We start from the raw sequence: 24002 nt of genomic DNA, 5'->3' as shown, positions 1-24002 counted from the left end.
ATAAGGAATTAAATGGAAGTAATTGAAAATAATTATTGGATTGACTGCAAATGTTTAAACATAAAATTTTTTAAAATAGATTTGAGGGGCAAAATAGTAGTATCCAAAGGAAATAATTAATGAACAGATAACAGTATTCTTTTTTCTTGCTTTGACAAAAATAGAATAGATTGTTTTGAGGAAGGAACAGATTTTGAGTTTATAGCCCTATCATTTTCCTTTTTTAATGTTATATCTCTGAGTAAGGCAGACATATTGCTATGTTTGAGAATACTTTTAACCTCTTGACGTTTATGCAGTCATGAACCATAAAAGAGACAGCTACTTGTCATCGAAATGGTCTGATTTTATTTCCTTAGTTTTTGTTCCTCAAAATTGCTCCCTTAAACTCCATTTCTAACTTGTAGATGATTTGGGGGCCAAAACCCTTTCCTACTTTTCCACTAATCTGACCTCAACTTGAACCTCTATTTCTAGTTGTGAACAAATAGTTTGATCATTGCCTGGTAGTCTTGCTCCACAGCTGCTAGAAAATGTTACATATCTGTTTCTAAGTATTTCACTACTACATTGTTTTACATAGAGCTTCATAATGCTTCATGTGAAGTAATAGTATAATTAGTTACAGTCTTAGGCAATACAGTAATTACTGATTAAAATATAATTATAGCATTATAAAACACAGTTACAGAGACTATATTACTGTATTGAAGCTTGGCTAGAGTTTTATAGGAAGAAGAAAGCAATTAGCACAGTGCATTGCAGACATGTAATAAATAGCCCCCTTTCTTCTCTACATCTCAAAACTCTTTGATGCTCTCCCCAGTCTCTTCCCCTTTATTCTAATATCTGATGAAGTGGTGATCTTTCTTACCAAAGCCCTCTACTCTACACAGTACCCTTGATTCTATTCTCTCCTTTTTCTCTGATGGATTACTTTTGTTATCATATGCTCTCTTCCTAACATTTTATCTTTCCCTTTCTACTGGCTTCTTCCCTGCTGCTTACATACATGTCTGGCTCTCCCTTATCATTAAAAAACCTTCACTTAACCATGCCTTCCCCTCAAGCTAATATCCTAAATCTCTCTTCCCCTTCAAGGCCAAAATCCCTGAAAAAGCTGTCAGTTTTAATTTCTTTTACTTCTCTTTTCATTCCTCAACCCTTTGCAGTTTGGCTTCTGACCTCACCACTTGATTGAATCTGCTTTCTCCAAAGTTACCAATGATTTTTTAATTGTCAAATCTTGTGGTCTTTCCGTCTACATCCTTCTTGACATCTCTGTAGCATTTGACATTGTTGACCACTCTGCCCTCCTAGATATTCTTTCCTCTCTGGGTTTTTGTGATGCTTTTCTCTCTCAGTTCTATTTCTACATGTCTGACCATTCATTCTCATTCTTTTTTGTTGTTGTTGTTGTTGTTGCTGGATCATGATCCATATTCTTCTTAAAAGTGTATGACTAGGTTATGAAGAACTTGCAATGTAAACCTTATTATCTTAGGTCTTGAAGATAATAGGGAATGACTGGAATTTATTGAATAGTAAGGTGATATGGTCAGACCTACGCTTGCTAAAAATCACTTTGGCATTGGCTAAAGGATAAATTGGGAGGGGGGAGACTTGAGACAGGGAAAGTAGGTAGAAGACTAGTACAGCATTGCAGGGAAAGAAGCGATCGGGACCTAAACTGGAGTGGTAGTTGTGTGAAAGGAAAGAAGAGGTGTTGTGAAGGTAGAAATGATAGCTTGGCAACTGATCAGAGAATTGATTAGTTGGGGGGTGGAGTAGGTCATTAGTTTTTATATAGCTTTAAGCCATCAACTAAAAGTTTTAGGCTATAACACATTGTTACAAGTAAACCCTTAATGGTAAAGGTGTGACATTGAGAACTTGTAAGAGGTGTTGAAAAAGTGTATTCTGCATTTTGGCACAAGTTGGCCATAAACAACTTTTATTTATCATTCAAAATCCAAGGATTCCTAATTTAGGTAACAAAATGTCTTTATCTGGCAGAAACCGTGCATAACTTACAGTGTGTCTTTCTAATCCAAGTTGAGAGAACATTTATAGGAATTTTGAACAAGGAAAATTACTCCTTGTCTTTATCTGTTCACCACCACTCAAGGGAGGAGTCCTTGTATCTGATCTGGAGAGAGGGGAACAAGTCTTAGTTTCAGAATTGATCATTAAAGAAAGACTGATGTTTTCCAAAGACTTCAGACTAGGTTGATTTTAAAATGCTTTCTTAATATTTCTGAAAGAGAGCAAGGAGATTTTTTGGCTTCCACAAAGAGAATTAGAGTAAAGTGCCGAGTTTGGAGATCTTTAAGCCTTGAAGCAGGTAGGTAGTGCAGTGGATAGAGTGTCAGGGCTGAAGTCAGGAAAACCTAACTTCATGAGTTCAAATGTGGCCTCAGACAGTTACTAGCTATGTGACCCTGGACAAGTCATTTAACCTTATTTCCCTTAGTTCCTCATCAGTAAAATGAGCTGGAGAAGGAAATAGCAAACCATTCCAGTATCTGTGCCAAGAAAACCCCAAATGGAGTCATGAAGAGTTGATCACACCTGAAACACGACATGACAACAAGCCTTGAAGAAATGCTAATATTCTGAGTAGCCAGTGGATGAGGGGAAACCTTAGAGTTAGTGTAACACTGATGAGTATAGGTATCACTGTGGAGGCCTCACTGGGCTAATCAGTACTTAATCTTTTCTGCTTCCTTCTTCCTGCTGAATTGGGGCTGAGCTGAATCCTTCCCATGCCTTTCCTGTCTCTTCTTTGATAGGTGGTTTAAAATGTGATCTTTTCTCTGCTCACTACTTTCTACTCCCTGTCCTCTCTTTCTCAGAAAATCAGTGACACACTGTAACAACCATTAAGCTTGCTTTTTAGTCAGAAGCTATGTAGTAGCTGATTAAGTCCATAAGGTTCTTTCTTTCCCTCCAACCCCATTCTGTTTTATTGAATTTATATCAGACAAAAAGTAATACAATCACAATAGTTCAGAGACCCCAATTAGTAAAATTCCTAATATTAAAGTGGAGATTTGGCTCTCTTCACTAATTTAAATTTATGTTTATCTTTAGCTAACCCCTGGTTTCTTTATAAATGAGGCAAAAATCAGGATACAGGAAATGTTTCGGTAAAAGAAATGAATAGAATATATTACAGTGTCTGTTACTGGACAATAAGGAGGGAAAGTTGGGGAAAGAGTAGACCTTTATGTGGAATTTCCTCAGTCCTTAAAGAGAACTGAGTTATCAGTTTAAAAACTTTCAAAAAATTTGAGCACAAGTCTTATGGTGCAAGGTACCTGAAGGGGGCTGATGGCTCTCTTAAATATCTCTCCCTTTGCTGTGTAGTTCAGCCCAACCTTTCACTTTCTTGCTTTCTCTTTTTGCATGTTGCATCTGTGCCACAATTCTTTCTGGTTCAGCTTGTTAAGTTCTGGTGAGACTGGGGATGCTGTCAGCCACTGCTGTAGCTGTTCAGCTCTTAAAGTCCTTACTCCTTTCAGATGGTGTCCTGCAGATTGTGTGTGTTTGTGTATGTCCCTTTCAGAACTCCCGGGCATGACTCAAGTCCACCTTCTAGCACAGATATTGAAATGGTCCTAGGGTTGAGAAGGGAATGTTTGTCCCTCTGAACTCTAAACTCCAGGATGACAGTCAGCTTTCAAATCCCTGAAGATTAGTGGACTAATTCTTTGGTAATGGTATAGCTGCTGACTAGTATAAGACACTATTAGGTATATTTTAGAAATTACAGCTATTAGAAAAAAACTTTGCAAAATTTGTAAATTAACTTTACATTTTGTGTTTAATCAGCTTTACACTAAAAAAAATTTATACGTATAGATATCAGTGACAGCTTATCATTAACATTGTAATTTCTCCCTTTATGATTATGTTCAAATTTTTTACAGTGTGTGTATATATGTAAGTATACATATATGTGTATGTGTGCATATATATATATATAATATAGTACTCTTAGCTCTACTTTTCTTACTTTGCATTATTTCATTTAGACTTTCCTATATTTCTCTTTATTCATTATATCTTTGATTCTTTATGGTAATCAGATCAGAGTCTATTTAGCTGTTCATTAATCTAGGTTTCCTGATTCCCCTTGCTATTTGCACTGTATCTCATGCTGTTGGAGGAAATAAAGAGGACTGTTAAACAACTCTTGTCTAATATTGGATATTTAACAGTTAATATCTTAAACTCTTTTTTCAAAAACTAATTTTGATGCCTTTTTTTAAATAAAACTACTTTGTATTTAATTACTTTGTGTTACTTTCTATATTTTCATATGAACTTTTCTCCCCCATTAGAATGTCAGCTTCCTGAAAGGAGAGTTTATTTTATTAACAGTGACTATATATTTTTATGAAATTCTTCAAATAAAAGTTGGCTATCTCACTTTCTTATAGGTATCCTCATGGGAGCAGTTATAAAAATCATAGAATCTCAGAAGCTGGCAAATTGGAAGGTAATGTTTATAATGATTTTTTATATAGTTTGAGTCACTTTGTTGCCCTTAGTTATTTTGTTTTTAAAGGTAATACTGGTAAAAATTGTATTCTGGTGATTATTATTCCTTTAGTACTATATTCTCCTAGTCAAAATATTTATAATAATCTGTTGATTTTGGCTGCATGCCATTAAGCTTCATTTTTATATTGATATCTTCAGCTCTGAGCAGTTTAAAATTGTAGTTCCAGTGCTGCCTCAAGTAAATGAATACTAGATGAATAACACTAGGTTTAAAAACCTCTTTAACATGGACTAATTAAAAATGTTGAGGAATAAGTACCTTATGAATATTCAGTTATCAACTTCTTATATACCTCTAAGTTCATAGGATCATAGCTTAGGGATGCCAAAGTTCTACTTTTTTATACACATATATGCATTCTTATATACTTATTCATTCACCAAATATTTGTAAGTACATGGGATGTTTCTGACACTGTGCTAGGAATTAGGGAAGAGAAATAAGACATGCTTTATGCTTTCAAGGAGCCCACAATCCAGGAGAAGGTATATACACATAATCTTGTTGTAGTAGTATTTGAAAATGATCTAGGTTTTTTTCATATGTTTGTTTTTCACTAGACCTGTGATTTTATCCACATGGGGAGCTCCTGATTAAGGTCTTACTCTACACATTAAAACTAGTGTTCTGAATCTGAGAGTCTTAGAGAGCTTAGTTTTATGACCTACGTTACAGGAATGGCTAGGGTTATAGTGCATTTAGGAAGGATTGGCAAGAATATATTTATCTAGAGCCTTGCGATCTAATCCAAAGGGCTTTAAACTGAAAAGAAAGAAGTGCCTACATCTGTTTATTCACCAAGTTAGAGCACATAGGGAGGCCCTCCAGTGGAGTCAGAAGAAGAGTAGTAGAGATAAGTTACATCTATCATGTACCTCTCTGTGCCTGGCTCTGGGGACACAAATGCAAAGACTGAAGCAGTCCTTACTCTGAAGGAGTTTACATTTTTTTTTTTTAAGGCAGTTGGGGTTAGGTGACTTCCCTAGGGTCACACAGCTAGTAAGTGACAAGTGTTTGGTCTGAGGCCGGATTTGAACTCAGGTCCTCCTGACTCCAGGGCCGGTGCTCTATCCACTGCACCAACTAGCTGCCCCAAGGAGTTTACATTTTTAACAGACAGCAGTGAAGGCCCATGTTAACAACAGACAAATCTCCAAGAAAGAAGGTCTATGACCTCATATCTAAATACAAATCACAAAATACAGGCAACAATCAAGGTAAATTAGAGACCTCATTACAAGGAGACAAATTTATCTATTTGGATAGAATCTATTATATGTTAAGAAGATAATACTCATATGAAAAAATTTAGGAACTGGGATTGGGATGCATAGTGAAGAAAAACAGAGGTAGAAATTGGAAAGCATGTTATCATCAGAGTATACTATAGTCTACTTGGAAGAAAGAGAAGAAAGATGAGAAATATGGATAAACCGATCATATGCCTGGCACAGAGGTGTGATATGGGAAATGATGAGGAGACTTCAATGTATATGGAAATTGGTTGGCATTTTTTTTGTCTGCCAAAAGCATAGCATGTAATAATTTCTTGCTTTACCTTCATGATAATTTCATCCTTCAAAAAGAGGAAGAATCAATGGAGGGAGCTGCTATTCTAGGCCTAATTCTGATCAACAAGAAGGAACTGGTTACTGGGATGGAAATAATGGGAACCTTGTTGGGAAGTAACTACTCCTTCTTAAACTTAGGATAGAGAAAAAAGGAAAGCCAAATCTAGTCTGACATATAACCTGTGTATTTTGGAAGAGTAGCTTTCAGAAGGTTCAAAGAAAGAAAAGGTATAATACAGTGGACTAAAAATTAATTCTACAGGATAAGGCATCTCAGGAGGGATATGAAACTCTTAAGAATGAAATTCTGGATTCAAAGAGAAATAATTCTGATGAGGAAAAGGGGGAAATCTATAAAGAGGCTTAAATGAATGCACAGGAAACTTACTGAACAGTTTAGATTTTTAAAAGATTTGAAGGTGATGGCAAGTAGTTGTTCAGTCATTTGAGTCATGTCCAGCTGTTTGTGACCCCTTTTGGGGTTTTCTTGGCAAAGATCCTGGAGTGGTTTGCCGTTTCCTTCTCCAGCTTATTTTACAGGTGAAGAAATTGAGACAAACAGGGTTAAGTGACTTGCCCGGGGTCACCCAGCTAGTAAATGTCTGAGGTTCTATTTGAACTCAGGTTTTCCTGACTTCAGACCCAGCACTGTCTCCCTAGCTGCTACCTAGCAGGTCTCAAAGGGCAAGTAACAAAGTACATATAGTAGTGTGTCCCAGTACCATAAGAATAGTATTAGAAGCAATCCATCTTCCATAAAGCTGCCAAAATTCCTAAAGCCCAGGTCTTATCATTTCACTCACCTCAGTATATCCTGGTGGCTCTTTATTGCTTCATGGACCAAATAGAACCTTCTTTGTTTGGTATTTAATGCTCTTTACAGCTTGTTGCCAACCTGCCTTTACCAACTTCTTATACCTTACTCCCCTTCATATACAACATTTAATTTTCTTTCTTTATGCTTTTGCACAAGAGGTCTCCCAATCTGGAATGTATTCTCTCCTCAATTCTAACTTCAGAATCCCCTAGCTTCCCTCAAAACTTATCTCAAGTGCTATTTCCCAAATCCTTTTTTTCCTGATCCTCCAAGTGCTAATTCTTTCCTTTGAAATTACCTTGTATTTATTTTATAGTAGTAACAACAGCTAATATTTATGTAGCATTTTAAGATTAGCAAAGTGGATGTGTGTGCACACGTGGATGTGCATGCACACGTGCTCAAGCGTGTTTGTGTGTGTGTATGTGTGTTATATAATGAGGTGAGCCTGAGGAGGAAAGTTAAGGACAACAAAAAGGTTCTTTTAAGCAATATAATGTAAGAGGATGACCAAAGAAAGGATAGGATCACTTTTGCATGTATAACCAATGATTGATAAATTGTAATTGTTCAGTTCTTAATTTTGCATCTGTTTTCTCAACAAGGACAGTGATCTTTGGAGTTAAAAAGATAGAACAAAATTGGGCAACAGGAATTGATACCCAAGATAATTAAGGAGATCGTAGGAAAGTAAAACACCTAACAGTCCTTGATGAGTTCAAGGTAGTAACCTAGACTAACTGTGTCTCAAGCTACAGAAAGAATTGACAGTGATTGCTGAACCATTCTTCATGAGCTTTGAAAAATTGAAAAAAAAATGTGTTTGTTCCTCATTTCTCTCTTAGCTACACTATTTGGGACTTCTCAGCTGACTTCTCCACCAGGGCACCACATTGGGTACCTTTTCAGCTTTTTGTGTTTTGTTTTCCCCCAATAGATTGGTTAACTGAACATGTCTGAGACCTTATGATTTCTAAAACTACTGAGTCTACTTCTCCTAACCTCTCCCCGCTCCATTTTTGGAAGGCTGGGGTAGCCCTGTGCTTATTCCATGGACAACCTTTTGATTAAGAACCTGCCTCCTAAACCTGATTGAACTCTGAACCAGATCAGCCTTATGGTACAAGATGAAGGAAAGGGAGTTAGCTCTCCTGGAGTGTGAAACCCTGAGGAGAAAAATACAGAGGAAGGAGAAGCCTAGATAGGATTGGACCGGATGACTTATGAGGTTCCTTCTGGTCCTGGATCTGTGTTTGAGTCTATGATTCTTAATACCATGTTGATTATAGCTATATAGTGCTGTACAGGAGGAAATGGGCAACCAGTAGTAACTTAACCTGGCAGCAGTGTCATAAATAATCACTATCACACCTTGAAAGTAATACATCTTGTTCAATCTTTGTGCTCTCAGAGAACAGAAAACAGACAGCAAGACCTGGGAAGTGGGTCCAATAGTGCTGGGTCTTCAGAACAGAAAGGCTTGGTGGTAAGAAGTAATGTTTAGGCAAGGGCATTTAGGGTTAGCAAAAAAAAAAAAAATCAGTAGTGTGATTGATAAAGACAAATAAAGGCTGAATGAGGAGGAGCAATGAGTACAAATTGATTGATTTATTGATACTTCATGAGTTCCTCCCAGCACCTCCATGTGAGGAAGGGCTTAGACAAGCTATCCTTCATTCTCTGGACTTTGCTACCATAACCTCACACAAATGTGTTTCCCCCACCCCTTTCTAGCATCCTTTTATGTGTTGTCTCCACTCATTAGAAAGTAAGCTTCTTGAAGGCAGGAACTATCTTTTTGCTTCTGTTTGTATCCACAGCACTTAGCACCATGTCTGGCACATAGTGGGTATTTACTAAATGTTGATTCATTGATTCATTAAAAGAAAGAGCCACCTCATCAGACAAATACATCATACTGTGTCAAAATCTCTTGAGGATGATTAAGGTAACGCAATAGATTCTACAAGGTCCCCTGAAATAAAAAGAGAGTAATTCTAAGAACATCTAGAATAGTTCAGAAGAGAAATTATAAATTAGTGAAAATATCCAAGAAATAGACACATATCGGTACTCTTAAGAAAAAAATTAGCAAAATGAAACGGAAAATACAGAATATAGAACTGAGAACAAAAGATAGAGACACTTTACTCAGCAGTAGATTCTTTGAAAAGTGGTTTGCCGAATTATAATACAAAAATACAGAAGGAAAAATGATAAACAAAAACCACAAAAATCAGATTAAAAAGATGCATGAAAATTTCGCCCCCTCAGCAATTTTTTTATTTAAAGATAAGATGTGAAGTGTTGATTTCAGGATATTCTCTTTCAGGAAAACATGAAACAAAAAACCTAAATAACATACTTCAAGAAGTCTTATAGGGGGCAGCTAGGTGGCGCAGTGGATAGAGCACCAGCCCTGAAGTCAGGAGGACCCAAGTTCAAATCTGGTCTCAGACCAAACACTTGACATTGCTAGCTGAGTGACCCTGGGCAAGTCACTTAACCCCAATTGCCTAAAAAAACAAAAAACAAACAAACAAACAAAAAAGAAGTCTTACAGAAGAACTGCTTAGAAATACTAGAAACAGACAGCTGTTCAAATTATAAGAAGCTACAAAACACCAACAGAAAGAAACTTCTAGTTTTACTCACCAAGAATTATCTTAGTCAAGTGTTGGGGCTACAGTATCAGAGAACACATTTTACAACATACAGAAAACAAAGGAAAATAAGCCTTCAGATTTCAAAGAGAACTAATCAGAATAGCGTAGAATTACTCCAGACTTAGACTGAATCAAAGGAATAATTGAAATGTAGTGTTCCAAAAAGCAAAGGAAATTGTTTGGTAGCCCAAATAACATATCCTGAAAAGCTTAACCTACACATCATGGAAAATAAATGGCCATTCATTATAAAAGAATTCAAATCACTCCTTCAAAAGAAGCCATTGGTGAGCAGGATATTCAACATACAAACTAACCAAATAGCAGAAAATTAAATAATTCCATATAGTAATGAAAAAAATTTTTACAAATTGTGTTCCTTCCTGATCACCTTTTCTTAGGTTATTCTTTCTTTGAGAGGGCATCTAATATAGGGGTTGGCAAACTGCTGCGGTCTGTTTTTGAATGGCCCTGATCTAAGAATGTTTTGTTGTTGTCTTTTTTTTTTTTTACACTTTTAAATAAAGTTCTATCATATTTAAAAATGTAAAAACCATTCTTAGCTAGCAGGTGTCTGCTAACCCCTGGACTAATATTTTTATTATTTCATTTGTGTCTACACTGCTTAGCATGATACTATGCATAGAATAGGTAGTTAATGTTGGTTGAATTGGGGAAAAAAAGATTCTGGAAATAGGATAGGTACTTCATGCCTAGAAAAGGACAAATATCCCCATTTTTTAAAAAGGGAAGAGAGTTGATTCTGCAATCTAATATAAAACATATCATTTGTAAATACATAGAAAAGGAAGCACTTGACCTTCCTCTTAGCTACCCTCTTTCTGTCTGTGGTAACAACAATTTCCTAAACATCTAGACTCAGAACCTTGGGCTATATTTGACTGTTCTTCTCCTTATTCATCTTCCTCCTTACTTTGCTCATACAGTCAAGTTGTTAATCCTTTCAGTTATCCCTATACAATGTCTCTTGCACCCATCCTCTTCTCGTCACATATGCCAACACCGTCCTAGTTCAGGTTATTATCAACTTTGTGGACTGGACTATTTTAATAGTTTTGTATCTGACCTTCTTGCTTCTATTTGTACACCCTAATTGTTTTTTAGTGATAGGGTCTCCCCATCTTGCCTATACTTAAAGTACATTGACAACTCATGGGTCCTAATCCTCCTGTTGATTATCATGAAATCTTGGATCTGCTCTGTGTCTAATCTGAGCCAGTTTGCCTCTCCTTAGGCAGCCTGGTAGCCCTCTACTCCCAAGGGTACCATTATGCCCAGGATGGTCATTTGTCCCTCTTTAATACTGTCCTTTATGTAGCTACTATAATAATCTTCCTAATAGATTTTACCATGTCATTTCTGTGCTAAAAGAACTTCTTGCCTAAAAGATTAAGTCTGAACTTCTTAGCCTGACATTTAAGGCCTTAAACAACTATATGCTATTTTTCAAACCTTATTTTACATTAATCCCTCATGATGCACTAGATGACTGTGGTCTAGCTAAATACTATTTACTTTGTGAACTACTCGCTATTGTCTGAATTTGACATGCTGTCTTCCTGTCTCCATGCATTCAAGCAGTCTAATCTCCATGTCTGGAATGTGCTTGCGACTCGTTTCTACCTTTCAGAATCCTTCCCTCTTTTAAAGGCTCAGCTTATGTGCCATCTTCTGCAAAAAATTCTGTGTTTTTTTCCTTCTCAAGTTTTCCTAGAGCACTCCTTTGTTTCTGACATACCTTGTTGTCTTGTAATAGCTTTATTTCTGCACATGTAATTATCCTCATAGTGCAGGGTTTCTAGATAATTTTGAAACTACTAAAATATGTTTTGAAAAAAGTTTGATAACTTTATTTCAATACAATTGGTTTCCATTGTAATTCTATGTACTTTATATTATGCATTTAAAAACATTCTGAGCCTATATCAGATTGCAAGCAGTCTTGGAGAAGGAGGAGGAAAGAGAAGGGGAGAAAATTTAAAACTCAAAAGCTTATGGAAGTGAATGTGGACAGCTAAAAATTAATTATCATAAATAAAATTTAAAAAAAACATTATTCTGAGAAGAGATACATAGGTTTCACTAGACTGCTAAAGCAATCCACCACAGAAAAAAAAATTAAGAATCTGTGACATAGTAGAATGTAAATGAACAAACCCAACAGGAAGAGATAGAAAGAGAAATTCCATTTAAAATAACTCCAGGTAGTAAAAAGCACTTGGGTGTCATCTACCTGCCAAGATACACACAGAAATTGTATGAACACCATTATAAAACACTTCACACAAATAAAGACAAATCTAAATAATTGGAGAAGTATTAATTGCCCATGAGTAGGCCAAGCCAATATAATGAAAATGATAATACTACCTAAATTTCTTTACCTATTCAGTACCATACCAATCAAACTACCAAAGAATTACTTTATAGAGCTAGAAAAAATAATAACAGAGTTCATCTGGAGTAACAAGAGATCAAGAATATCAAATGAATCAATGAAAAAAAGTGAGAAGGAAGGGGGCCTAGCAATACTGTATCTCAAACTATAATATAAAACTGTGGCCATCTAAACAATTTGGTACTAGGTAAGAAACAGAGTTTGATCAATGGAACAGATCAGGTATATATAGTATATAGAATGAGCACAGTAACCTAGTGTTTGATAAATCCAGAGATGCTAGCTACTGGGGCAAGAACTCACTATTCAACAACAACTTTTGGGAAAACTAAAAAAAAGTCTAGCAGAAACTAGCTATAGACCAATTGCATTCCATACAAAGATAAACTCCAAAAGACTATGACTTCGATGTAAAGGGTGACATCATAAGCAAATTAGAGCATAGAAGAAATTATTTATCAGCTCTATATGAATAGAGGAAGAGGTCATGACCAAGCAAGAGATAGAGATTTGGAGGAGGTGAAAATAATGGTTTTGATTATGTAAAATTAAAAAAATTTTTGCACAAATAAAACCAGTGTGTCTAAAATTAGAAGAAAAACAGGAAACCGGAGGAAGAAGTCTTTGCAGCATGTTTTTTTGCTGCAAGTTTCATTCCTAAGATATATAGGGAAATGAGTCAAATTTCCAAGAATAGAAGCCATTCCACAATTGATAAATGGTCAAAGAATGTGAATAAGCAATTTTTAGAGGAAGAAGTCCAAGGTATTAGTAGCCAGATGTGGAAAAATGCTCCCAATCACTGATAATTAGAGAAATGCATATTTAAACAATTCTGAGATACCACCTCATATCCATCAGATTGGCTAAGGTAACAAGGAAAATGACAAATGCTGGAGGGCCTAGGGGAAAACAGGTATGCTAATATACTATTGGTGGATCTGGAAACTAGTTAGTTGGTTCAACCTTTCTAGAAAACAATTTGGAAGTATTCCCAGAAAGCTATTAAACTGTGCATACCCTTTCACCCAGTGATACCACTACTAGGTCTATACTACAAAGAGTTCAAAGAAAGAAGAAAAGAATCCATATTGCAAAAATATTTATGGCAGCTTTTTTTGTGGTAGCAAAGAATTGGAAAACTGAGGAGATGCTCATCAGTTGGGGAATGGCTGAAAAAGTTGTGGTATATGAGTGATAGAATACTATTGTGCTATAAGAAATAATGAAAGGAATAGTTTCAGAAAAACTTGGCAAGACTTGTATGAACTGATACAAAGTGAGGTGAGCAGAATCAGGAAAACAATTTATATAATAACAGCAATATTGTAAAGATAATCAAGTGTGAAAGACTTAGTAAGTCTGCCCAGCACAATGACCAACCATAATTCCACAGGACTTGTGATGAAACATTCTAGCCACTTCCAGATAGAGAATGATGGATTTAGAATGCAGATCAAAGCTTTTTTTTTTTTTGTCTTTGTATCCCCAGCCCCTAGCACAGTATCAGGCACAGTTTTTATCAGACCCTTGATTTCACTGATGTCAGAAGCTCCAAATGGGGAGCTTTCTCTACCAGTGCAGATTAATCCCTGTTCTGAAACTTTAAGGCTTAGAAAGTTGTCCCCCCAGGGAAATGGGGGTGGGATAATAAGTGATTTATGCTGGGTCACATGGCCAGGGTACGCCCCAAGGTTGAGACTGTGCCTTGTCTTCTGCTGCGCACAGCAATCACTTAATACATGTTTGTTGAATTGAATTACCCTGGAACGTTGAGCTCAAGGAATTTTGTTCCTTGGAGAATTTTGAAAGTACTTTGCAGAACTGTTTTTGCTTCTTTTTGGTAGACCTGCATTGAAGGGCCTGATTTTCAAAGTATTTGAGAACTTTGTTTACTATATCATGGGACCATAGGCTGGAAAAATGTCAGAATTCACCTGATTTTACAGATTTTTCAGATAAAAATATAGCCCAGATTTGTAAGTGATTTCCCAAAGTCACACAGGTCCTGTCAGTGTCAGAGCTGGAAAGTGAAGCCATGTCTTTTGACTCCAAGTCTACCATGTCTTCTGGTGTACTCTGTTATAATTCCCTCCCCACCTCCTGCTGCATATTTCTAATTTTATTTATTTTTAATTTTTATTGGTATCTTTTGTTTTAACATCATTCCTTTTCTTCTTCTTCCCATATTTCATCTCTTTTAACAGAGATTTAAAAAGAAAGAAAAAAAAAACAGTTCAGCAAAACTAATATACACATCTGATAGTATAGACAGTGTTTATCACCCATAGCCCTCCACCACTTGGGCATGCAGGGGCATTTTCCCACTTCTTTGAAGCCAGCTTGGTTTCACCATTCATTTTTGTTGTTGTAGGTGTGTCTTGAGGATTTTTTTTTCTTCTTTTCATTTATATTGTAGTTGCATATATGGTTTTTCTTGTTCTCTTTATTTTATTCTAAAGTTCACATAAGTCTTCTCATGCTTCTCTGAATTTTCACCTTTATTTTTTATGGCACAGTAATATTCCAGTGCATCCGTGTACCACAATTTGTTTAACCCTGTTTGATGGGGATCTGCATTATTTTCAGTTCTTTGCTACCACAAAAGCTGTTGTTATGCATATTTTAGTGTATATAGGACCTTTCTTTCTCTCATTTACCATCTTCAGGTATATTCCTAACCACTTGTGCCTGTCCAATGACTGGTGTCAAGGAGTGGAGATGCTTTAGTTACTTTTTTGGTACATTTAGAAATAGCTTTCCAGAATGGTTGGACTAATTCGCAATTCCATTGTGCGTCTCTTGCCACAGATGTACCATCGTTGAATGTTTTCATATGTTGTCATGTTTACCAGTTTGTTGGATATGTGAGGTAGAACCTCAGAGTTTTGATTTACATTTCTCTTCTTACTATTTGGAACAGTCTTTCATATGGTTGTTAATGGTTTGCATTTCTTTTGAGAACCATTTGTTTATATTCTTTGACAGCTTAACCATTGGGGAATGGCTCTTGGTCTTATGTTTTTCTATTAATTCCCAATACATCTTTGTTGCAGGTGTGGCTCTAAAGCTAACACCCTCTTAGTTCAGGTTCAGTGTTTGGAGAAAAAGAGGCTCTTATAAGGTACTGAACATTTACAAATGAAAAGATTTTCTTTGTCCTAATAGGGCAAAGATATGCAACAAGGATACAATGGCTTTTAGTTTCCCCAGATGTGCCATGCATCTGGCCAGGCAATCATTAGGGTATAACAGCTCTTGTGGTCTCAAGCACCCAGCAAGTCTGGGAGGCACAGAGTCTGGCTTGGGCTTTTTATTGACCCTAAGCCAGGAAGCAGTGTCAGAGAAGCAGGGGCCAATCTGGTTTCATGGGGGGTTGGGGGTAGGGGTGGAGAGGGAGAGGGCAAGGAGGAAGCTTCTCTGGGGAATCGGGCTGGAGCAAGTTGTATGGAGGTTGCATGTTAGGAGGGAGCTGTGTCAGGGCAAGGGAAGCTGCATCAGGAAACTGTTATTCTACCACAATCTTGGATGTTAGACCCAGTGCAAAGATTTTTTTTTCTTAATTGACCCTTTCCTTTCTTATCCTAGCTACATTACTTTTGTTTATCTTTTGTAAGGTTAACATGGATGTTATGGGGAATGAGAATGAGGAGTTAAGGATGAATCTAGGTTTCAAGGTTGGGTGACTGAGGGGAGGAGGGTGTCCTTGACAGTAATAGAAAAGTAAGGAAGAGTGGAGGATTTCGGGAGAAAGATCATGAGCTGAATTTAAGATGTCTACAGGATAACCAGTTTGGGATGTCCAACAGGTAGAGATATGAGACTAGAGATCAGGAGAGAGGTTAGGGCTGGCTTAATAGGTCTGAGAATCATCTGCATAGAGATGATAATTGAGTCCAAGGGAGTTGAATAGATCATTAAATGAAATTGTGTAGAGGGAGAAGAGAAGAGAATCCAGGTCAGAGCCTTGGGGCACGGGGGCAGGGACCCACAGTTATCAACCTTAAACTGCTTACGGAGCCAGCAGAGGAGACTGAGTAGTCAGGTTGGAGAACCCAGAGAGAGTAATGTCATGACAATTTAGAAGAGAATATCAAAGAGAAGAGAGTGATTAAGAGTTTCAGAGACTGTAGAGAATGGAAAATGATGAGGATTGAGAAAGGCCATTAGATTTGGCAATTAAAAGATCATTGGTAACTTTGGAGAGGACTGTTTGAATTAAATGATGTTGTCAAGTCAGCCTACAGAGTGTTAAAATGGAGGCATCAGTTGTAGACAGTATAGAGGGTTAGGATAAATGGATGGTTTTTTTGAGGGGAAGACATGAGTGTATTTGTAGCAGGAGGGAAGCAGCCAGTAAACTGAGAGAGGTTGAAGACCAGTGAAAGTGGGAATGATAGAAGAGGCAATTTGCTGCAGAAAATGGGGTGGAATGAGATCACTTGTGCATGTGGAGGGGTTTATCTGGGTAAGTAGAAGGGCCCCCTCTTTATGTGAGATGGGAAAAAGAGGAGATAATAGTGGAAAGCATCAGAGTGATGTTGATGGGGTATGGGCCCTGGAACACCCCCCCCCCCAACTTTCCTTGAACTTTCTCACTGGCCAAGTCTCTGGCTATAATCCTTTCAATTTGCCTTTTATTGTGGCCTACACCCAAAACTCCAATTCTGTTACCTCTAACCTAGCCCAGCCCTTCCTTCATTGTCTGGGTGGCCCCAGGTCACTTCCCACTCTTAATTTCTTCTAGACTTGGTACCTCCCAGTCACCCCAGCCTACTGTACACTCCCATCCAGATCTTCCCATAGTCTTTCTGTATATAAATATCCATCTTGCCCCCATTAAATTGCTCAGATTCCTTAAGATTCTGGTTGATAGTGTGAATTTTTGGAATCATGGCCACCTTGGTCAGTGTTCTAATAAACCTTGTCTTTGACTGAAAGAAGGCTTGGGTCGAATTCATTTGAGGCAGGACCAGGGTTGCTATTTCGGGGTTCCAATGTTGAGGTTTAGGGGTGCTGGGACCCCAAAATCACAACACGTGGGTCCTGCCCCAAAGAATTTGACCCAAGCTTTCTTTCAGTCAACGACAAGGTTTATTAGAACATCAGTCATTTTGGGGAGACTCATAAGGAGTCTGTTCTTTAGTGAGCTATTGGCTAGATTATAAGAATCTGAGCAGTGGCTAGATTATAAGAATCTGAGCACCTTAATGGAGACAAGATAGACCTTATGTACAGAAGGACTGTGGGAGAAATCTAGCAGTGGCCAAGTAGTTGGGGTGGGGACCGACTGTGAGGTAATAGAATGTCAGGGACCTAGACCAAGTGGCCCAGGGACATTAGGGCCTAGCTAGGATTAAGGGTGGGAAGTGGCCAGGGGCCATAGGGAGATAAAACAATGGAGGGCCAGGCTAGGTTAAGGATACCAGAAATTGGGTGTAGCCACAATGAAAGGGTAATTGATGGGATTATAGCCTCAGGCAAACTCCAGAGATTTGGGCCATGTGGGAAAGTCCAGGGTTTTTCCATTTTGGGGTCTAGATCCCATCTTAAAAACCAGTACCCCTGAATCTCAACAATGTGACATGAGGAAGAGGGAGTTCTTAGTGAATGGACTTAATTTTTTCAGTTTAATATGAAGCAAAGTTCTCCTGGGGGAAGAGGAAAAAGAGCCATGGGAAATTTGAGGAGTAATGAAAAGGTTTGGAAAAGTCTCTGCGGGGAGTTGGATAGTGACTCAGGGTGGTGTGAAAGGGCCCAGTTGAGATTATATAAATTTGTAGTGGACTCAGTATGGTTTCAAGATTTTCTCCTGCTCCATTCAGCAGCACATATTTAGGAGTGAAAGCAAAAAAATTGCTTTTAAGTTAAAATTGGCAAATGGAGTAAGGGACTCAAGGGAAGAGAACAGTATAGAGTTGAACTGTCCAGAGGTCAGGATGAAGAAGAAAGGAGGGTATAGCCAGTGTAGAACTTAGAGGTGGAGGGATTGGTGGTCATGATGACTAAGTTTTATTCTATGTTTTTATTGTACCATAAAGTATCATTAAAAACATTTAAGTCTTGTTTTTATTGATATTTTTTGTTATCTTCATTTTTGAATATCACTTTCTCCTTTCCTCCCTGATAGGGATGGGATCTAAACCCTTAAAAAGAAAAGAACATGTCTTTGGGATCTGGACCCCTAAAAAGAAAATCCCTGGACTTCTCCCAAATCTCTGACGTTTGCCTGAGGCTATAATCCACTCAACTGTTCTTTCCTTAAGGCTAAACCCAATCTCTCAATTCTGTTACCTCCTGGCTACTTCCTACCCTTAATCCTATCTAGACTCCATTTTCCCTTGATCATATGGTCCAGGTCCCTGGCCTTGGGTTCACCCCAGTTTACTGGCCACTCCCATCCAGATCCTCCTTAGACCCCTCCTCTAGTCACCCCAAACTACTTGGCCACTCCTAGATTCCTCCCATAGTCTTTCTGTATATGAGATCCATTCTGGCCCCCATTTAGGGGCTGAGACTTCCTCATGCTCACTCTTCCTTACAAATGTCACAAACATTTAGATTCCTTGAGTCTGAGCAATATGGCAGATGTTCTAATAAGCCTTGTCTTTGAATGAAAGAAGGCTTGGGTCGAATTCATTCAGGCAGGACCCATGTGTTGTGATTTTGGGGTCCCAGCACCCCTAAACCTCTAAACCTCAACACTTCCCAGAGAGGCATCCTTTATCAAAGATTTTTAAAAAGAAAAAGAAGTGGTAGTTATTGGTGATGTTTTTCAGTTGTTTTCAGTTGTGTCTGACTCTTCATGATTCCATTTGGGGATTTCTTGACAAAGATAATGGAGTGGTTTGTCATTTCCTTCTCAAGCTTATTTTGCAGATAAGGAAACTGAGGAAGATGAGTCTTCCTGACTGCAGGCGCAGCACTATCCAGTATTCAACCTAGCTGCCTGATGGGGTATGGGCCCAAAGTGAGACCTTTGTCCCAATTTGGGCCCCATTTGTCTATGGGCTCCAGAAAACCTTTGGACTGTCCTTGAATTCTCCCACTTGATCATGGATATCTCTGGTGTTCCCCTGAGGCCATAATTCCCTCAATTTGGCCTTTTGTTTTGCTACACCCAATCCCCCAATTAAAATCTAGCCACAGCGCAGATTTTCACAATCTAGCCAATAGCCCACAGATGCTCAGATTCCTTAAGAGTCTAGCTAATGGCGAATCTTCAATAAACCCTGTTTTTGGCTGAAAGAAGGCTTGGGTTGAATTCTTTCGGGCAGGACCCGTGTTGTGATTTTGGGATTCTAGGACCCCTAACCTCTAGACCTCATCATACCCAAATCAGCAGTTAAGAGGAACAGTTATCACATAACTCATGTTTGGCAGTCTATGTAATATTCCACACCCATAGTTCCCCACTTCTGCAAAGAAGAGAGGGAAATGCATTTTTCAACTCTTCACCCACATTTTTTATTCTTTCTATTTATATTACATATATTGATTTCCGTCTTCTATTAACTTCGCTCTTCTATAGTTCATGTCTTCTCCTACTTTTATGAACTCTTCATATTCCTTTTCCTGTGTTGTAGTAATAATAGCTGTTACATTACATACCACAATTTGTTTAGCCCCAATCAAAGGGCACCTACTTTGCTTCTAGTTCTTTGCTCCCACAAGAAGTATCTGTTTGTTTATTAAAATATGAAAAATATAATAGTTTTTTGGCTTCCAAAATGTGTAAACCCATTATTTCTTTTTCCAGTCTTAGTACCAAACATAATCTTAAAATGTGTTTTAAATTATTTTTTCTTTCTTCTTGAAGTGTCACTGTAAGATGAAAGGCAAATTCTAATATTTTACACTGCTATGCATATTATTTCCACTGATAAAAGTTTGTTGATTCCAATTAAAGAAGAATGATTTTGGCATCTCATATAAATTATTTGTTCATCATCCATGTTCATTTTTCTTTTCTTTATTTATTTGTAATTTTTTTTTCAATTTTAAACTCAATTACAAAATGAGAAAAGAAAAAAACTGCCATGTATACAGTAGATCATAAGAGAGGATTCGTTATAAAACAATAAGTTTCCATTTCAAGAAAACCTATGTAATAAATATTACCCATTGTTTTCAAAGCTGCCCAGCTTTTCTTTGCTTCCTTGTTGGTTTTTCTTTGTTCTCTGCTGTGTACTTGTTACTTTATTTTTTTCCCCTCTATCCCCCCATCACCCTAAAGAAAGCTAAAATTAAGTATAGAGATATGTGTGTGTGTGTGTATACATGCACAGATATCTATAAACATGTACTTATATACACATATACACTTATACACATATATGTAAGATTGTACTATGCTTATTTCCTCCTATCTGTTTCTCTGAAGGTAGATGGCATTTTCCCAAGTCCAAATCTTTCTAAATCCACCAACTAGCTTATCATTTCCTATACCACAACAATATTCCATCCCATTCACATCCTGAAAGACTGTCTAGGTATTTTAAATGGTCTAAAACAATGTTGAATAATATCACTGACATATAGTATAGTTTATCAGTTTTTTACTTTTGATTAAATCTCTTTTAATTTCTTTGTCTGAGATCATGATTATTATCCCTGCTTTTTTAAATACTAAATTCTGCTCCTACCCTTTATCTTTGTGTGTATCTCGCCTTTTTATGTTTCCTGAAAGCAACATATTATTGAATTCAAACCTGTTTCTGCTACCCATTTCTGTTTTATGGGTAAATTTGTCCCATTCATATTCATATTCTAAGCTACCATTACTTGTTGTGTATTTTCCTCCTTCATATTTTTCCTCACTATCCTTCTCACCCTATTTATCCTGTCCCTTCTCATTCCTCTGCTTTATTTCTACCCACTGCTTTGCCTTCCTATTCCTTAACCTACCCATCCCTCTCAGAGTGCCTCCCTTATCCTCTCCCTCCACCCTTGCCCTCTTATTTCTTTCTGAATTTAGAAGACTTTTATACCCTTCTAGATATGTATGTTGTTCCCTCTTTAACCAATTCCCAATGAGAGGTTTCATCACTACCCACCCTCCCCTACTAGCTTCTTCTGTATCAATTTTTCCTTTTATGCCTAATTTGTATGAGATAATTACTCCTTTTTATCTCTCCGTACACAGTCTTATTTTTTTAGAATCACCCTATCATACGCAGCTCAGTCCACACCTTTCTTTCAAACTACCCGAGCTCTTTTGCTCTATGGAATATAGTATTTCAAGACCTATGGTCCTTCAATGTAGTAGCTGCTAGGTCTTATGTAATCCTTATTGTAGCTCCATTATATTTAAACTGTTTTTTCCTTGTTGCTTCCAATATATTCTCCTTAACCTGAGAGCTTTGAAACTTGACTATGATATCCTCCTGAGATCTCCTTCAGGTGGTGATTGATGGATTTTTTCTATTTCTCCGTTGTCTACTTGTTCTCTAGAACTTCAGGGCAATTTTCCTTAATAATTTCTTGTAATATTGTATCAAGATTTTTTTATCATAATTTTCAGGTAGTTCGACTATTCTTATATTATTTCTCTTTGATATATTCTCCAGATCAGTTGTTTTTCTGATGAGATGTTTCACTTTCTCTTCTATTTTTTCATTCTTTTGATTTTGTGATTTCTTTGAATGTCATTAGCTTCTCCTTACCAATTCTAGTTTTTTGGGGGGTTTTTTTGTGTTTTTTTGGTTTTTGGTGAGGCAGTCAGGGTTAAGTGACTTGCCCAGGGTCACACAACTAGTGTCAAGTGTCTGAGACTGGATTTGAACTTAGGCTCTCCTGACTTCAAGGCCAGAGTTCTATCCACTGTGCCGCTTAGCTGCTCCTCAATTCTAGTTTTCAAGGAATTATTTTCTTCCTTAAGTTTTTGATTGTCTATTTCTAGTTGGTTGACTTTCTTTTCATAATTTTCTTGGATTGCTCTTATTTTTTTTTCTGATTTTTCTTCAATCTTTCTTATTTGATTTTTAAAGTCCTTTTAAAGTTCTTCCAAGAACTCTTTTTGTTTGGGACCATTTGATGTTTCTCATTGAAAAAGGACTGGCTTTTTTAGCTCCATTATCTTCCTCTGAATATAAACCCAGATCTTCTCTATTCCCATAGTAACTATCCACTTTCTCCTTTGCTTATTCCATTTTTAAAAATTTATTTTTTATTTTATTTGGTTTTTAGCAGCTATTAGTGTAATCAAATTATAGTGCTGAGGTATGGGGAATAATGCCTCAAGCCTCAGGTCCTTCTTAATGTTATTTTCTGAGGTCTGTCTTGGGGCCCAAACTTGGGCTGTCCTCTCCATTCCTAAGCCACAGCTAGAGCTTCCAACCTCACTGTCCAACAAATTATCTTGCTCCCTTAGGTCCCTCAGGTGGCTGCAAATTACAGCTGTCCTCTCTGCCCGGAAACTGAAACCAGGGACTCTGCTCTGCCGTAGGTGCCCGCAGACAACAGGGTCCCTTCCCCTAGCTAATGTACTCACAAAGTGTGTGCTATCTCCTCCTCCCCACAGCTACCGGCTGAAATGGGTCTGGTCAGCACAGGTATGCTTGGCCTTCCTTGACAGCGTGTTGCCTGCAACTAAGAGACACACCTAACGGGGGAGCGTGAAATGAAGAATCGTGGGCCAAGCGGGTCAGTGAAGACTGAGCCGTTTGTTCATCTGAGGGTCTCAGCATATATAGGAAAAAGTTTGGAGCTTCAAAGGATCCTTTGTGTGGGAAAACTAAAACATATCGAGACTGTTACTGATAACTTTCAAGGTTCAGAGCTCAGTAAAAAGATGCTTCAAAGGAGCATACAATAAAAGTGTCAACAAGAGAAAAGGATTACATACGTTTTAAACAAATGGTTACAAGATAGAGATTAACAGTCAATTAACAGGCCTCGGCAATCATTCTCAGGGCTATCTCAGGTTCTTATCTCAAAGTATGTGACTAGTCCTCCCTAGTTTGCCACGTTATCCCTCATGTCAGACTTTTATTGTGTCACTGTCGGGCAGTTCCAGGAGCCCCTTAATGAATAGGAGAGTGGGGAGCCAACATCCTGATTAAGTGAGCCCTTGAAGGTAAGAATAGGCAGGAGTTAAATTCCAACCTGAATTCTTTGACCCTTTCTGGACTGATCAGAGCTGGCCCTCTACAACAGGGGAAAGTCTTTCAGCCTTCTACTCAGCTGTCGGACTCCCACACTGTCTGCAAGATGAAAGTTGCCCAGGCTGAAGCTGCTTCCCTACCCAGTTGCCCTCAGGGCTTGTTGTTTGTTGATTCTGCAGACTCTGGCCTGGAAGTATTTGCACTTCACTCCAGCCAAACCTCCACCATTAGAGGTTGGGTTTTTCTTTGGGTCATCTCAAATTGTTTTAGGAAGACAACTGCTTTACCCCCATGTTTATTTCTGCTGCTCTGAGGCAATGTTCTGTCTTTTTTTGTGGAGAAAATTTGGAGAGCTGAAAGTTTTCTGACCTACCCCACCATCTTCCCAGGATCCTCTCCAATGTCTGCTTCTAAAGTATCTTTTTTTGTTTATAGGAAGAAGAAATGTTTCGTCCAAATATGTTCTTTCTTCTTTTGCTTCCTCCTATCATATTTGAATCAGGATATTCATTACACAAGGTAAGATACAGTAAGAATATTTTCCATCATGATATAATCCTTGTGTTTAGGAAGGCAGCTTATTTAAAAGTTGTATTATTTAAGAGCGTTGACTTCACATAAACTTCTTTTCTCTTTTTAGTGTTTTACATAGGAAGGCTAATTATTTAGATTTCTGAATAAAAGCAAGAAGTAACTTGTTTTGCTGACTTAGTGTTCTGATTTCAGACTTGACGGGTTTGGTAAGGTTGCCAAGGAAGTGGGTTCTAAATAAGACACAGGAAGTTTCATGGCTAAACAAAAGTCCCCAGACCTTATAAATCATAATCAATACCAGGCCGTTTTCAAAATGAAAA

The 24002-nt window shown here is 37.6% G+C and overlaps 1 protein-coding gene across 2 annotated transcripts in view; it reads left to right on the top strand.

Moving 5' to 3' along the window:
* SLC9A8 (solute carrier family 9 member A8) overlaps positions 1–24002 on the top strand; it is a 112062-nt gene that overhangs the window by 16310 nt on the left and 71750 nt on the right. For both annotated transcript variants that reach the window (XM_027852950.1, XM_027852958.1), the window contains exons 4-5: positions 4446–4504; positions 23584–23667. In XM_027852950.1, coding sequence (XP_027708751.1) covers positions 4446–4504; positions 23584–23667 — 143 coding nt within the window. The remainder of the gene's footprint in view (positions 1–4445; positions 4505–23583; positions 23668–24002) is intronic.

This window comes from Vombatus ursinus, unplaced genomic scaffold (assembly GCF_900497805.2).
Source record: "Vombatus ursinus unplaced genomic scaffold, bare-nosed wombat genome assembly UNPS02000580.1, whole genome shotgun sequence".
In the NCBI taxonomy this organism is placed as follows: Eukaryota; Metazoa; Chordata; class Mammalia; order Diprotodontia; family Vombatidae; genus Vombatus; species Vombatus ursinus.
The sequence above is the reverse complement of the archived record's forward strand: the minus strand, read 5'-3'. Positions and strand labels throughout refer to the sequence as shown.